Source organism: Hippocampus comes, unplaced genomic scaffold, assembly GCF_001891065.2.
Source record: "Hippocampus comes isolate QL1 unplaced genomic scaffold, H_comes_QL1_v1.1 scaffold6, whole genome shotgun sequence".
NCBI classification, from domain to species: domain Eukaryota; kingdom Metazoa; phylum Chordata; class Actinopteri; order Syngnathiformes; family Syngnathidae; genus Hippocampus; species Hippocampus comes.
The window spans coordinates 684,392-699,788 of NW_017805833.1; the positions used below are offsets into that span (position 1 = coordinate 684,392).

General features: G+C 41.5%; 2 protein-coding genes and 1 long non-coding RNA gene across 3 annotated transcripts; 2 read left to right on the plus strand and 1 right to left on the minus strand.

Annotated features, from left to right (window-relative positions):
• Nucleotides 1–880: 880 nt before the first annotated feature.
• gemin7 (gem (nuclear organelle) associated protein 7) lies at nt 881–2,024 on the minus strand. Its single transcript, XM_019887661.1, has 2 exons — nt 1,929–2,024; nt 881–1,738 (listed from the first exon to the last, which is right to left on the minus strand). Exon 2 carries the CDS (start codon nt 1,722–1,724, stop codon nt 1,338–1,340), a length of 387 nt encoding a protein of 128 aa, XP_019743220.1. The 5' UTR covers nt 1,725–1,738; nt 1,929–2,024; the 3' UTR covers nt 881–1,337.
• Nucleotides 1,745–2,501, plus strand: LOC109526388 (uncharacterized). Its single transcript, XR_002170321.1, has 3 exons — nt 1,745–1,911; nt 2,019–2,089; nt 2,251–2,501. It is a non-coding gene; the product is annotated as an uncharacterized LOC109526388 (long non-coding RNA).
• A 1,898-nt stretch (nt 2,502–4,399) lies between these two features.
• Nucleotides 4,400–14,968, plus strand: calm3a (calmodulin 3a (phosphorylase kinase, delta)). The gene is made up of 6 exons (XM_019887660.1): nt 4,400–4,620; nt 10,179–10,209; nt 10,603–10,746; nt 11,568–11,674; nt 12,571–12,706; nt 13,294–14,968. The coding sequence occupies exons 1-6, from the start codon at nt 4,618–4,620 to the stop codon at nt 13,320–13,322; spliced, it is 450 nt and encodes a 149-aa protein (XP_019743219.1). The 5' UTR covers nt 4,400–4,617; the 3' UTR covers nt 13,323–14,968.
• Nucleotides 14,969–15,397: the final 429 nt, after the last annotated feature.

Here is a 15,397-nt window from a genome sequence, read left to right on the forward strand (position 1 = left end):
ATATCACAAAGGTGAGAAATGACAGTGTCTCAGCCTGCTGCCCACACAAGTATGTCTGCGTAAATAAAATTAACCTTCCTCGTCCTTGAGGGCTTCCTGATTGAATCACACAAGCGCCGATGACGTCATTTAAGTCATATTTCAGATTAGGGAGGGCGAAGAGGGGGGATGAGTCACTCCCTCATTGATGACTGTCTCCATTGAGTGGTCAAAAAAAAAAAAGTCGCATGCAGGCGGAGCACGGGCGCCTAATGGCACTCAAATAAAATGACTTATTGGAATTCGCAAAATACACCTTTTAGGGAGATGAAATAGTATTGATGTCCCCTGCTCATCAGACTGGCACAACAATGAAGAAACTTGCAGCTCGTAAAGATATGAAAGATGTGTGTTGCCGTTCCATGTGGTCAATGTTTGACTTGTTTGCATGGCAGGAAAACATGATTTTCTTTGTGTTTAAGGGTCACCTGGTGTCGATTTAAAAGGAGGTTAGTCTGTACAAATGAACACACTAAATTCTTAATGTGTAAAATCTATGACAGTATCTTGTTAAATATTGTACAGTTGTTCATCACTTTGCATAGTATGGGCCATAGATTCTGAGCCAGTGAAGGGCCAAGAACCTTGCCAATCCTGAGCATTGCCTTAAAACAGAAGATACCGGTATAAATATTGGACTGACACATTCATATAGTAGGAACAAAATGTTTTAAGTTCGCATTTGAAGAGATACACAAAACAAATTAAGACAGCCATCTCACTCAGGGGAAAGTTTAAAATTAAATTCTTGGCCGGGCAGTACAATCCAGATCAATTTATTGCTTTTGGTTGTAAATAAAACAAAACAAAATTTAACAAACAAACAAAAATTTATTTACACAAATAAGGTACAGGATCTGTGTTCAATTGCTGGCCATTTACAGCGACAGAACAAGTCAATTAGAGGGTACATAAATAATCGATGTAAGCACTTTTTCTGGGATTTTTGGTTCGCGGTGTGCCATGAGTTATCCTCATTTATTTGCCTTGGCTCAAAAATGGCTGTGAAATACTGACGTATATACACTGGGTAGATCCTGTTTAGGCACATGTACAATACAAAAGCTCTATGCAAAAATTCAACTGACAAAAAGTAACATGCTTTCTGCTGTCTAGACTTAACGTCTATAGGTAAAACATGAGCCTAGGGCGCCATCTTGTGTCCGAAAGGAGGTTGTGCTTTTAGCCTGCTGAAGTGTCAAACAAGGCTTAAATTAAACTTCTCACAAAACGGAGGTTGATCTTGATGTGAACAAGTCCGTCTGATATGTGTGTGTGTGTGGGGGGGGGGGGAGTCTTCACAACTCAAAGGTGTACGACACGACGTCCTGGCATCTGATGAGTGCCTCCTTCTGCACACCGATGGGAGTGTGTAGGTCGGACACCTGCAAGTTGAGCACGTCGATGTCGCAGCAGCCGAACGTGGCGTCCACGGTCACGTCGCCGTGCATGTGTAAGCTCACCTTCTTGTTGCGCGTGGCCATCAGACACCTGAGGAAGCGCTCTCGCAATTGTGAGCGCGCGAGCTGCTCGCGCTTCAGCTCTTCCGGGTCTGCGTGTGACGACGAGGAAGAAGTGATGGACGTGTTGCACAGAGCGATGTAGCGAGGAGATGCAGGGTCGAAGCCGCGGCTGTGAGGGTCGGGACCTTTCGGCAGACGAAGCACGGGCACCGGGGTTGCCATTCTTCAAATTGAGACTTGATTTGTAAACACAAAATAAGGGCGTGTAAAGGGTCCATAAGAGTCATGTGCTGCCGTCGGACGACTCAAAGTAAAAGCCACGTTTTGGACGCAAGTGTTGACATACCCGTAGTACAGTTCCTATTCTCAGCAACAATTTAGCATTTAATGTATTACAGAATTCATAAAGGTGAGCTTCGTACTTACCAACTCTAACCTACTGCAACCTGTTAACAAAACACAACATACAACCCCAACGTTCTTTGGTCTTCTTCTCTCCTACTTAATTTGCGGTAGGCTGAGGAGGAAGTCAACCATCGCCCCCCTATGGATGGAAAAAAAACTACAGCCCCGTGACACGTCCTGAAGTACCGTCGTGTTCTTGATTACGGGGAAAAGTTGTTAAAGTATTGGCTTTTCTCCCCAGGAAATGTGACTGGTGACTAAACCTAGGACCATGTCATAATTTTCCTTGCTGATGTAATTCTGGAGTTCTGGCTACATTTGATTCCCATTTGTCTTTTGCCAGATCATTCATGTCTCAAAGGAAGGGATGGGCCACTGCACACATTTTGAGTGGAACCTTGATTACCCACCCGCCCCCTACCCCAAACAAATAAACGGCACCAGCTGTCTTAAGTTTTAAGAGTGCCATATTCAGACTGCATATTTCATCCCATTCTACAGATGGTCAATAGGGTTCTTAGGGATGGGCAACTTAAATGATGGCGGTGGCCACAATTTTTCAACAGTGCTAACATAGGACCACATACTTCCTAAGCAGATCTATGACAAAAAAAATGACATTTAAATATGGACAAAATAATATGCTGACTCGTGAATAGCAAAAATCTGCATATAATTGACACAAATTGAAATGCACTGGGAAAATTGTGGAGAAAAAATAATTGTATACCCACCAAATACTCCCCAAAACACTGATATACCTCTAGTATGCGTTTTCCATTAAAAAAAAACAAACAAAAAAAAAACGGGATGCCTCTCCTAAAGAAGAACTAAACAAAAAAATATCCCCAAAAGACACACAGAAAAAAAGCCATGCTCTTCTTTAACCTATTCCTGGAGAGAGTCATTACGCTGTTGAGCTTCATCTTATTCTGGTGCCACTCCAAGAGAATCCGACACAGCAGACTCCAGTCCCGAAGCCGGCCAGGTGGCAACAGAAACGAGTGGAAGTCGCCCACGTACCAAGTAACCCTGTTGCTTTTGATTGCCGTCATGGTCGTCGCTTGCAGTGCGGCCGCGCTTTACTCGGCCATGGAGGGCTGGACTTACTTGGAGTCTCTCTACTTCTGCTTCGTGGCCTTCAGCATGGTGGGTTTCGGGGACTTTGTGAGTGTCCAGAGGAAGCAACATGAGGAGATCCGAGCATAGCAGGTGGCAATCTGCATCATGATGCTTCTCGGGGTGTGCTGCACGTACTCCCTCTTTAACACCGTCTCCATGATAATCACACAAGGACTCAGCTGCATAATGAGGACACTGGCCAGGGATTACAGATGGTTTCTGGATCTCAGCTGTCCATTTAATTGTATAGGCTGTCCACATGCAAGTAATGCACGCTGTTGTGATGAGGCTAAAGTGGAAACAGTTTGCCACAAAAAACACTGACGAAAATTGTGAACGCAAGGAGGATTCAGACAATAGTAAGACATCACTTCCGACATTAGTCATTTGAAATCTTGAAATTAATCTACATTATTTACATCTGCCTAGCTCACAAGTGGATTCATATGCCACTTATTTCATATGATTTTTAAATATCTGTGCTTGCTTTGATTGCGTAGGCCTCTGCACTTAGTAAGAACCATAAAAATTCAAACTGGACCCCACCAGCCAGTCATCAAGAATGGTAATTCAATTCAATTGTTTATTTCAAGCTTAAAGTAAATAAAATGTGTAGATTTAATCGAAGAGAATATATGGACTCCAGATATACAGAGCATGGAATATCATCAAGAACTACAGCCACATTTTTTGTGGTGTAAAAATGTTATCATTTCAAAACCCTGAACCATAACATACACAATTCAAGTGAAAAAAAGAATGACCGTAGGCAGACAAGCATGATATCGAAAAATGGATGGCTTAACATTGCATATTTTTTCGATAAAATTGTCACTGTAAACATATTTTTTGTATATGCATTTTATATCGAGTATAGCTCTCGTCCCGTAAACGTTAATTGAAAAAAAAATACTGTATTATTTTATCGCTTCATATAATCATTGTCAACTTTGCACGTGTTCCTGGAACAAACTGTACAACTCTTTTGATCTTTTGCCAGCTTATGTATATTTTTCCTTCTTATTGTATAGTGTGAAACATCTAAATACACATTGAAATGTTAACGGACTCTATGGCTTGATTGTGTTTACCAGTTAATAGTATTGTCAGTTTTAATCCTCCATACACCTCCATCGTCTTTATGGCGTGCTGGGGTGGTATCGTTGCGCATATCGGTGTTAATAGTGCAACATAGATCCTCTTTGTTGGTGATATAAATACGAGCTAAAATTCATCTGCACTGAAGAGCAAGTCATTATTAATAAATTAAAAATTCTTCACATTAATAATGAGGAGAATTTTGGGACGTTTTTTCAAATTACGTGGAGGTCAAACAATGATCGGGCGGAGGGATACATTCTACAGAATAGAGCATGACAGGCCGGCGTCTCTAGGTTGAGGTTTCCGGGCAACTCTACCGCAAACGACGTACTGTCTCAACAGATTCAAAGCTGTATAGGCGAATAAAGCTTGAATTTGACTCGAGTACTCCCGGGAGAGTGCGCGTCATTGAGGTATCTTACGTCTCAAAGCGACAACTTGACGGTTTTTTTCCCTTCTTCATCTTCGCGGAGCTTGAAAAGTCAAAATGGTGAGTACCAAGGCCAACGACGTGGTTAGCTAGCTCTGACATGAACGTGGACATGGCAGTCGGTCTTGTAGTCAATGCTATTCAGGCTGCTTCGATGAAATTCCCTTAATATTAAGAAATGCTATTAAAGTTGGTCGTGTGAATTAAGGTTTAGTCCAGTTTTGGGGCTTCATAAAAAAATATTTAAAAGAGCTTAGCAAACTATAACGGGCCATTCCGATGTAGGCTACATAACGGACCTTTACGATTGCGTGTAATCAGTTTCGGATTGTATTTTCCAATATACCCAATCCTTTTATTCGAATAAATTTATTTGTGTTGCAGAATCCTTTACTGCGCACCTTCTATGTTGTGCTGTGTAACTAAATGGACGCAGCATCCATGGCGTTGCGGCGTAATAGCACGCATGTCATTTCGATGATTTACAAAGGCGTTTATTTTAATCCTTTGCTGCACAGGCGTTTTTTTGTGTGTGTATGTGTGATTTTTTTTTCTTTCAGCCCCCTCATAGCTAAATGTGACCAAAGAAGAGTGGGCGTGGTGGTGAAAAAAGGGGCTGCTAAGAATAGCCCACCCCGGCCCCGGTGTTATCTTGAAACTCATCTCGTCGCTTCTAACCTTTCGCGAGGAGGCCGATGCATAAAATGATCGCTAACGCCTTAGTAAATGCTTGCACAATAAGCCGCCTGCAGCCGTGGCCAGCGGCTCTTGCTGGTGCGCATCAACAGGGGGTTGTGGATCTACTTTGGCATGCGCAACAAGCGTTAAAAAAGCGTATTCGTCACCTCAATTTGCATTACATAAGAGCACTGCCCACAGGTAGTCGTTACACGCGTGTGATGTTTTTATATGTGTGCTTTAGATGTACGTAAAGACGGCGTGCGTCCTGCGCCATGCCATTGAACCGCATTCTGATCCTGCTGAATGAGCCTCCATGCCACCCCCCAACCCCTTTCCTCCTGTTGTGCCACCCATCCCACCCCACCTCCTCCCCTCCTGCTTCCAACCAAGCCATGCTTGGCGCAGTAAGCTGTCATCATCTGCAGTGCACCCTTCACAATGGGAAGAAATTCATTCGAAGCCCCCTCACCTCAACTAATCTCTGATAAAGCGAACTTCTTAAATTCTTTACAATTGATCAGCTCATTGAAATTTTCAAAGAAAGTACCTCATTTGCATTGTCTTGCATCATTCTTAGTAAACCCCACCACCCTCTGTCCAGATGACGTGGTTACGTTGACTTGAATAATCGATAGCATTGCACCCACTTTGAGTAGGGAGTCACTGATGCCACTTTTTTCAGATGAAATACGAGTGAGTACTGCTCACTCATACTTGATAATGCCACTATATCATGCAGTTTTAATGAAAATATGTTTATGGGAATAAAATATTAGTCAACACTCGGGGTGTGACTGTCTATTAATTGAGAACTAATCAATTATCAAATTAATCAGCAACTATTTTGATAATCAATTGTTTAGAGACCTTGTTCATGTTAAAATTGTTCAAATGCTCTTGAGTTTCAGCCGCTAAACGTTACATTTTCTCAAATTTCTGTTGTCCTCCTTGAAGGCAGTGGAATGATCTCTGTTCAGTCAAAATGAAACGTTTGAAAACATAAAATCGGCTTTTACTTTGGAAAAACAAACATTTTTGTCAACTTCTGACATGTTGCGCACCAAACCAGTAGCTGAATCATAATTTTCTGCACTGTAAATGTGAATTGTTGGTATTTAAATTAAAATGTTTTTAATACAGTTCATGGATTAATTGAAAGAACAATTGCTAGATTAAGCAGTCATTAAAATAATCATTAGTTGCAGCTCGAGTCAAAACACTTTTTTTGAGCATAACATGCTTGACTCAAATATCATATTTTGGAGACACACAATCAAATGTTTAAAACAAAGATTTCAGAGACACACAATCAAATGTTTAAAACAAACATGGTTAAACTTTATTCACTCTGCAGGGCATGATGCCCAGTTTGAATTTTCTTTGTTAACTCATTCACTCCCAAAGACGTATTTAGATGTCTTTTCAGACGCCACACATTTAATCCCAGCTCCTCATTTTATATTGACTGTACTTGAAAAGGGTCTAAAAATGCCATTTTGGGAGTGTATGAGTTAAATGCCATTTTTTATTTACTCGTTCACATTACAAAAACAAATGTGACTTCTAATGTGACGGAACACGCATGTGCACAAAGCACGATGTTGAGTGACCCGCCCAAAAAAATCACATCACATGGCACAGTGTTTACGGAAGTATGATCCCGTGTGTAGTGGCTCATGTCAGAGTGAAAAAGGCTGGAGGAGGTAGAAATGTTTTGGGGAAATGAGACAATGCTTCTCCAACATTTAATGGAGACTTCTACTAGAGATGGCATCACATCATTGACGCATGCAACAAATGAACTGCCTGCGTGGATGAATTACTACTGTCCATCAACGTCAAATTTATACTTCATCTTTCAGGTGGGATTAAATTAAATTTTAAAAGGAACACTTTTACTCTAAACAACTTTGGAACTTTACAGATAATTGTCAGTAGTCTCCCAAGCACCCCCACACTCAATAATTATCTTGTGTTTTGTGTTTGATTGTAAAGTTCAACTGGGAATGTCAAACAGTTTGAACCAAATACACATTGACTGAAGAAATCTGTCTGCCAAACTGCACACTGCACTCTCACGGAGGACAAGTGGTTATCTCTTAGGGCAAGAGGTAGGCTGCACCCTGGACTGGTTGCTAGCTAATTACTGGACATGTATATACAAATAACCGTTCACACCGACGGACAATTTAGAGTTTTCAATTACCCTTAACATGAAACTCAGAAAGATGCTTTTGGAAGGCAGGAGGAAGCCCGAGTAATGTGTTGAAAATATTCCTTATGTCAAATTATGTATACAAACATTATCCTCAATAGTTAGCTGTTCAATTTGAGGAAAAAGCGTGAACACATGTCTGTGAAGAGTAACACCGCACTCCCATTGGCTCTCTCAGGCCCTTTTCTCATGTCGAGTTCTATGGGTGACGCAAGTCATCCTCAACAAAATAATTGTAGCTCCGAAGCACCTACCTCAGGTATGCCAAATCCCTGCTTTTGCAACCTATTAATGGGCACCATGTCTTTGGCAATGGCCAGCCTGCTTCCCTCCAACATAGCTGTCACCCGGGCTTGCTTCCTTTACCATACTGAACAAACACAATGGGAAAATGTTGTTTGTGTCTTAGCGCAAAATAACTGAAGCAGGTAAGAGTCACTTATTTTGAAAGTCGCTCGAGAGGGTTGCAAAATTTGCTAAAACTTGCAGCCAAACTCGCAAACTGCAAGACAGACTACATTTGCTTCTCTGTTTGCGGCCGTTTTGTTCATGGAAGCAGTGCACATCAGCAGGGATGTGCTGAAAACCGAGCCATACTCTTGACTGTCTTTCATGTGCAAACAGTAAACCGCTGTCTTGGGGGTGGTTGGGACATGAGGTAGGATTAACTTGTGTCTGGGAGGTGAGTTTCTTCACATCAAAACGATATACGTTCTGTTCTTCTGTCAGTGACTTCGCTCCAGCCATATTGTATTGAGCAGCAAGGACTGATGTCTAGCATCACAAGAAACATACATTTCATCCTTACAGTGCTCACAAAGATGTCGCATGATGCATTTCAATCTCCTTTGGTCCATTTCCAAATCCTAACTACCTCTCTATTGCTGAGCAATCGGAAAACACTTCATCTATAGTACAAGACTGAGCATTACATTACACAATGTCTTAGTTACGTTATGACATTGAAACTGTAGCTTGAGACAGGCTACAGGTGGGCTACACATTGATAACGTGAACCCGACAGGATTTCAATTAAAGATTTTAAAAAAGGTGCTTAGTGGCGGTGATCTTCGGTGTGCTACATAGGCGACCCTATTCGCGTCTCACTAATTATAGCAGACGTGTGTATATCGGGCCGTGGTGTATTTATACCCGGCCCTCATAACACTTTCGCGGCTTTAACTGGACACGCTGACTGACTTGGAAAGGCCTACAAAATACCTCACACGGGTGCCAGCGTGACATGTCAGGTGAAGTTAAAAATGAATTAAGTGTGTCATTGCACTAGACTTGCTTTGAATATTAGTTGAGTTTGAGAGTTACAACCGATCACCTGATCCGATCGGGAAAACGCTACATTTTACCGATCTAATACTGACGTAGAGAACACTTGTTAATTCCCCACGCGTTTATTAATTCCAGCAATACCGATGAAATGCCACTTTGCAAGGTTCTTACTACGCCCTCCTTTATGTGTCTGTCTGGGATTTTCAAAGGTTGTGAAGATTTGTATTTATTTGATGATTTTTTTTTTCTATCATGGGGTTACAATTTTTCAATGTATGACTCATCGTTCGGACAATTTATTTTCCCTTGTGAGAAAAAAAAACTTGCCATACGAGTTGTTTGGTGGCAATCCCCTTAACTCATTTAACAACAAGCAATGTGCCATATAGTGAACAGTTTTCACAAAAAGAGCCTTCAAGCTGTTCATTGTGACTCTCAGGTGAGGTTTCCTGTGAAACTAAACATAAAACAAAGAGAATGACACATTTGTATTTAAAACAACCTCGCATCTTTTGCCCAACGAATGTCCACTTATTCTATCAAATGACGAAATGGCAAAGATGGACGGATGAAAAACATAAGTCATGGTGCGATAAAGCTTTAAACGATGGATATTTGAACATAAACAGTGTAGACAGAAAATATAACCCCCTTAGGCATGTGTTCTTTCAGTTCACACTGGAGGGCTTGATGCCCTCTTCGGACGTTATGTTAAATCTTTTCGTGCCGTCGTTTGCCTTACAAAAACAAATGCGACTTCTAATGTGAACACATCCGTCCGTAAAGTGACACGCATGAGCACAAAACACGGAGTCATGCGGCACCGTGTTTACGGAACTAAATAAGGCCGCACGTGTAGGGGCTCAAGAAGAGCAAGGCGGGAGTGAGGTAGAAATGTTTTGTGGAAATGAGACTACGCTTCTCAGTCTTCTCATTCTAAGGATGATGTCATGTTATTGCCGCACTTTTAATAAACCGTCAGCGTGGCTCAATTATTACCGCCACCATCCATGTCCACTTTATGCTTCATGTTTCAAGTGGGATTAAATTAAAGTCAAATATTGTTCCTCTTCACAATTTTGCAGATGCAATTATCACATTACTTCTTTAGGGTAAAATACAAACAATTTTTCCACAGGCATATGTTGTGTTGTATTATTTTGTCATTTTATGTTAACTGTTCTGTTGATGGCGGCGCGGGCACCCGCAGCGGCTCCTCTCTCCAGTAGTTGAGAGGAAAGAAATTTCATCCGTGCTGTATGTTGCACATAGAACACATTTGACAATAAAGTTGACTTGAACTTGAACTAGAATCTGTTAAACTTAGTTTTGTCTCATAGTAGCGTAGAGGTGACATTCGAATCAGTGGTATGGCAAGTCTTTTTCAGTGAAAGTGAGCCGCTAGTGATTTATCAATGTCCTCTTCTGTCAACAGGCAGACCAGCTGACCGAGGAACAGATCGCAGGTGAGTACATAGCACAGCGATGCTTTTAGCTTTGGCAGCTCTGAAGTGACAGACATGATCGACTGTGGAGGATAAACACTTAGCCTGCGGTTGTCACTTGGTATTCTCCGACAAGCCGCTTGACATCATTTAGCCAAAGCGGAAATCAGCGGGGCTGTGAGTCAGTCTCCTCTGCAAAAAACCTCACGTATTTATTTTGGAATCGACGCTATAAACTCACCAGAGCTTTTACTCAGGCGTCCTTCCGGCATCCATTTAATTCAAGCATTTGAAAGGGCCGAATGAGTCATAAACACGCAGACACACACAAACGATGCTTCCCGCTTAACTTAAGGGTCCTTACTACTGCAAGGGAGTCTCGGTCCCATGCGGTTTAATTGTGTCACTGTGCAGAGTTCAAGGAGGCCTTCTCGCTGTTTGATAAGGACGGCGACGGAACCATCACCACCAAGGAGCTCGGCACTGTCATGCGCTCCCTTGGCCAGAACCCCACTGAGGCTGAGCTGCAGGACATGATCAATGAGGTCGATGCAGACGGTGAGAAGGAGAACAACACATTTGGACTTGATGTACTGGACACACTAGCTTATATATAACCCCCTCAGACTTGTCAATTGTCTGAGAAGTTTCATTCAACTAAACCTCTGCTTGACATCAAAACAGCCTTGTCGCGTTGTTGCCTCAGGATTGAAAGTCTCAAAGTTTTATAATCACCTTTATTTGCAGAGCATTTAATACAACACAACCACAAAGTGCTACATTGAAGATTGAACATAAATATATATAGGAATAAGACTAAACTTTTTTTTTCCCCCAAACAACTGCAGTTTCCTAACAGCCAGTAGTTCATCCTTTGGCAGGAAACATCCATAAAGGTGGAAGCTTTTTTTTTTTTAAATTTTTTTAAACACAAAAACAAGTGGAAATTGCTCGGTTAGACATATTTTAGTTGTTTGTAATAACTAATGGCACCTTTGCACATTTCTTTTTTAGAATTACTCTATCGATTGAACACGATTATGGAGAGGTGTTGATGTTGGTGCGCTAAAGTATCATACAAATGCAATGATGTGGTGTTGGTTAAGTAAAGAGGTTTTTTTTTTTTTTTCATTTTCTGCTGAGTAATACTGCTTTTGGAAGTGTGAGGATCCTGCTTGACTCCAACGATTAAAAGAGCCTTTGTGTTGAGAACAATTAAATGAGAATTGGTTTTCAGTTGTCTTCTTACCTGGTGAAATTAAAAGAGCAGTTTCAAAAAGATGAAGGCCATTGCAAGGCACGAAGTGTAGATTAAACGTTTGCCTTGTTTAAAGTACAGTATCCTTTTTTCATGGCAATTGCTTTGTGTGGCTCATTAGGTAACGGCACAATTGATTTCCCGGAGTTTCTGACGATGATGGCGAGGAAGATGAAGGACACAGACAGCGAGGAGGAGATCAGAGAAGCATTCAGAGTCTTTGACAAGGTCTGGAACACTGTAAAACAGCAGCTATGACCTTTTTAAAAATGTGTTTATAATAATGAAAATGGCACTCTCTGGTATTGTACTTTAGAATAAGAATGAAACCCTTTTTGCTTTCTTACCAATTTGAATAGTGCTGCTCCTTTTTGTATGCAAGCATTGGCCAGCAGGGGGCGGTATAATACAAATTGTATGTAGTTTTAATTTAACACAGACGTGTCAACTCAGTAGCAATAATAGTCATTTTTTGCAGCGCATCAATAATACATGCCTGTGACTATTGCTGTATTACCTGTCTTCATATTTTCATATATTTCAAATAAGTATATTTAAATATTAGTTGTTTAAAGGTTTATAACTAGTCAACTCCATCGGCGAGTACGTTTTGGTTCAAGGAGGTTGCCGGATACACCCGCCCCCCACTTCGAGTATGTTTTTCCAACCTTTTTCTCATCTGTCATTTTCATCCCTGTTTAAATCATTTAATACTACTAATTTTAAACTGCTCTTTTTGTAAAATGTCTGAAGCACATGCCGTCAATAGGCGGATTCTGGTCCAGTTTTGTACCAAGACGCCTACTTATATGGATACAGTCCTATTGGTATATTTTGAGAAACTTGTGTAATATAACCAGCACATCTTATCTGGCAGCCTTTCTGGTCTTTGTAGTAGTCAGTTTATACACAGGAAATACACAGACCAATCTCACGCATTGTTATTCCTCACATGTGACCGGACTTTGCAGAACTAATGGTTTATTCTGGTGAGCTTTGCAAGGAGTGGGTGTTTGTGGGGGAAAGCGATGCGAGGAAGAGAACAAGATATTTTTGTTCCTGGAATTTTGCGGCGCCACAATTTGAGATGCAATGACAGTGGTGTTTGCATGTTGCCTCTGCAGGATGGCAATGGCTACATTAGTGCAGCAGAGCTACGGCACGTCATGACCAACTTGGGGGAGAAGCTCACTGATGAGGAGGTGGACGAAATGATCCGCGAGGCTGACATTGACGGCGATGGTCAGGTCAACTACGAGGGTAAGAAGTTACATTTTCGTGATGGCAATGATACACTAATTAAAGCAGCAGGCCGATATTTATATTATTTTGAAAATAAATGTCACACCACAGATAATAGCGTTTTTAACAACCCTACTCAACGGGTCGTCGTTTGGGCTTTTCTACACTGCAACAAGGCGCTTTTTTAAAGCGACTATTTCAGTCTGAAGCCCCAGTCTAAAACAGAATTCTTAAAAAAAAATCATGTTTTCCCCCTGCTCGCTTGTTTGTGTTTCTCTTTGTGATATGTACACACACTCATGGCCATCAGTGATGTATTTTCAGTATGTTGGTGTAGCTGGGTAAATGCACGTCACACGAATGAAGGTGCCTGCGGTCTTACACAGTGGGTGAAAGGGAACTCGTGTTTGGGGCTTTTTTTTTTTTAAATAGGCACCATTTCAACGATGGCCAAAATAACGGGGATAGTGAAAAACAGTTTACGTCTTTATCTCCACAATTGAGGATGACATAGTTCTGTGTTTGTACATTTTCAGCAATTCTCGTCAAACATGAGTAATGAATTCACTAGACACTTTTAACTGTTGTGTGTTTGTGTCTTTCAGAATTTGTGCAGATGATGACTGCCAAGTGAAGAGGATGAGTTTTCTCTTTTAACGTTGCTTGTCCTCTGAAGATCACTGTCTTTAAGAACAAAAAGGAACAATTACAATTATCAGCTGATGACCCCCCACCCCCTCCCCCTTTTTACCTCCTCTTAACAAAACCAAACCAGGCATTTCATGTAGAATTTGGCCATTTGTGCTTAATACATCCCAGTACTTTGGAGGTATCTGTTAAGCATACGCCTACAGACTAATCCCTGAAGAAGTTAATGGACCAAGCTTTAAAAGGGCCAACGGCCTTTTACTTCCGACCAAGATTTCTGCCGAGTCACCCAGCTCATGAATAATTTAGACGAAAGAGCAGCGCTGCCACTGCAAGTGGGGGGGTGGAGGGTGGGATAGGAACCGATGCCACGATCACTTTAGAGGAGTCGGTTATTTAAAATCTTTCCGCTTCTGCAAAGAACCTCGCCTATCCACTAGCACCCGTGGTGATTCCCTCAATACCGATTTGACAACTCTTCTTGCATGCAGCCATTCTGTGGTGGTCTCCTGTCTTGACAAGGTGGTTCTGATCCATCAGAGGTAGTGGTCAGATATTGTACACAGTGGAGGTATATACTTTCATATATAGCTATATATCTGTCTAAAAAATATGTGTCACTATTGGTTATTTCAAGAGCAACTAGTTGCAGTCTGTGGTGTTCATTGGTGCTTGGTTGGAAATGAGCATTTCAAAAGTTTGGCTAAGAACAAGAGACTACTTGATCCCCAGCGGGGTGTTCTTTGTTGTTTGAAGCGGATGGCTTTATATGTTGCTGCGGCAACCGAGCGGCGACGCTAGTGTGACGTGTTGCTTGAGGCTGATAGTTGTGAAGGCGCGCCGGAGGACTGCTGTTAATACATTTGTTATGCAAACGGATATACAGACAAAACAATATTGATGTAATGCTTTCTACATGTGTTCTCAAATATGATGTATTGATGACAAACTTTGGTCACAAAATATCAATCTATATATACGGTATATTGGTGTGTCGTAAAGTTTGCATTGCCTGTTGTTGTTGTTGTTGTTGGTGTTGTAGTAAATGGCCCGTGCTCTGTTTTCTCTTTGGTTTTCAAATGTGCCATAACGCTTCCCAAATGCCTCGCAAGATTTTGAGAAAATCATAAACATCTATGGAACTCTGACACAAGAAGACAGAACCGTATGCACTTGGTATTAATCACGTGGATATTGCAAAAAGAAAATGAAATTTGACTGGTGCGATGACAACTCGCATATCCCTCCTTTCTCACCCTTGTGGGCGCTTCCTTCTTGAGTTTGTAGTCCAGTGATTTCACCTCCAACCTGCTTGCTTGTTTTACTCAACATAATACATATACTGTACTGTATACAAATACCTAATGTAGTCGGCCTGTTCTAATAAAACATGAGAAGGAGTTGTAGCAATTAATTGGACTGGTTTCAGCGTTTATAAGAGTTGCGGTGAGTCATCCTTGGAGGGGATTGAAACTTGATACCACTCCGAGGCATTTCAGTCGTCGATGTTTGATTTTGATTTGAGGAAGTAAACGGTAATGGACTGTTAGCTTTTGATGGTGTCTCAAAAGATGTAAAGATGTGATATATTTTCCAAAAATCAATAAACTGAATGAGCTTTACTTCACCTGATTTTCCCCCATGTTGTGTTTGGGGGCGGACTTTTTTTTTTTTCACTTATAACACACCCCACGCCACAGGATAATCACTTGGAGCCATCTTCCCGATACCCGCTAATCTGCCCTTTGCTGACATTGATCTCAAAGGAGGCAAAATGCTGACATTTGTCCCGATTGTCCATATGTGAGTACTCATTGTTAGTCCACATTGATGAGTTCTCAGTTGCTCTGTCTCTGATTTACTTTTCTAAATATTCCTTCTCTGCCAGTTGATAACATTTTCTGTTGAGGGTCAGTACGCCACAAACCGGGTCAGGGTGAGTCACCCAAGCCCTTGACTGGAGAAAGCGCTCATGCAGCCTGGCATTATATTTCGTGGCTCATGAGCTTGCTGTCGGAGCCATGTGTGTGAATCCAGGTCATCCCAGGCTCACGACCCCTG

Excerpts from the sequence above, each read along its gene's own strand:
- calm3a (XM_019887660.1), top strand. Across the intron at positions 10,210-10,602 it reads GACCGAGGAACAGATCGCAG|AGTTCAAGGAGGCCTTCTCG; the intron begins GTGAGTACATAG and ends GTCACTGTGCAG. Across the intron at positions 10,747-11,567 it reads CAATGAGGTCGATGCAGACG|GTAACGGCACAATTGATTTC; the intron begins GTGAGAAGGAGA and ends GTGGCTCATTAG.
- gemin7 (XM_019887661.1), bottom strand. The coding sequence starts at position 1,724 with ATGGCAACCCCGGTGCCCGTGCTTCGTCTGCCGAAAGGTCCCGACCCT.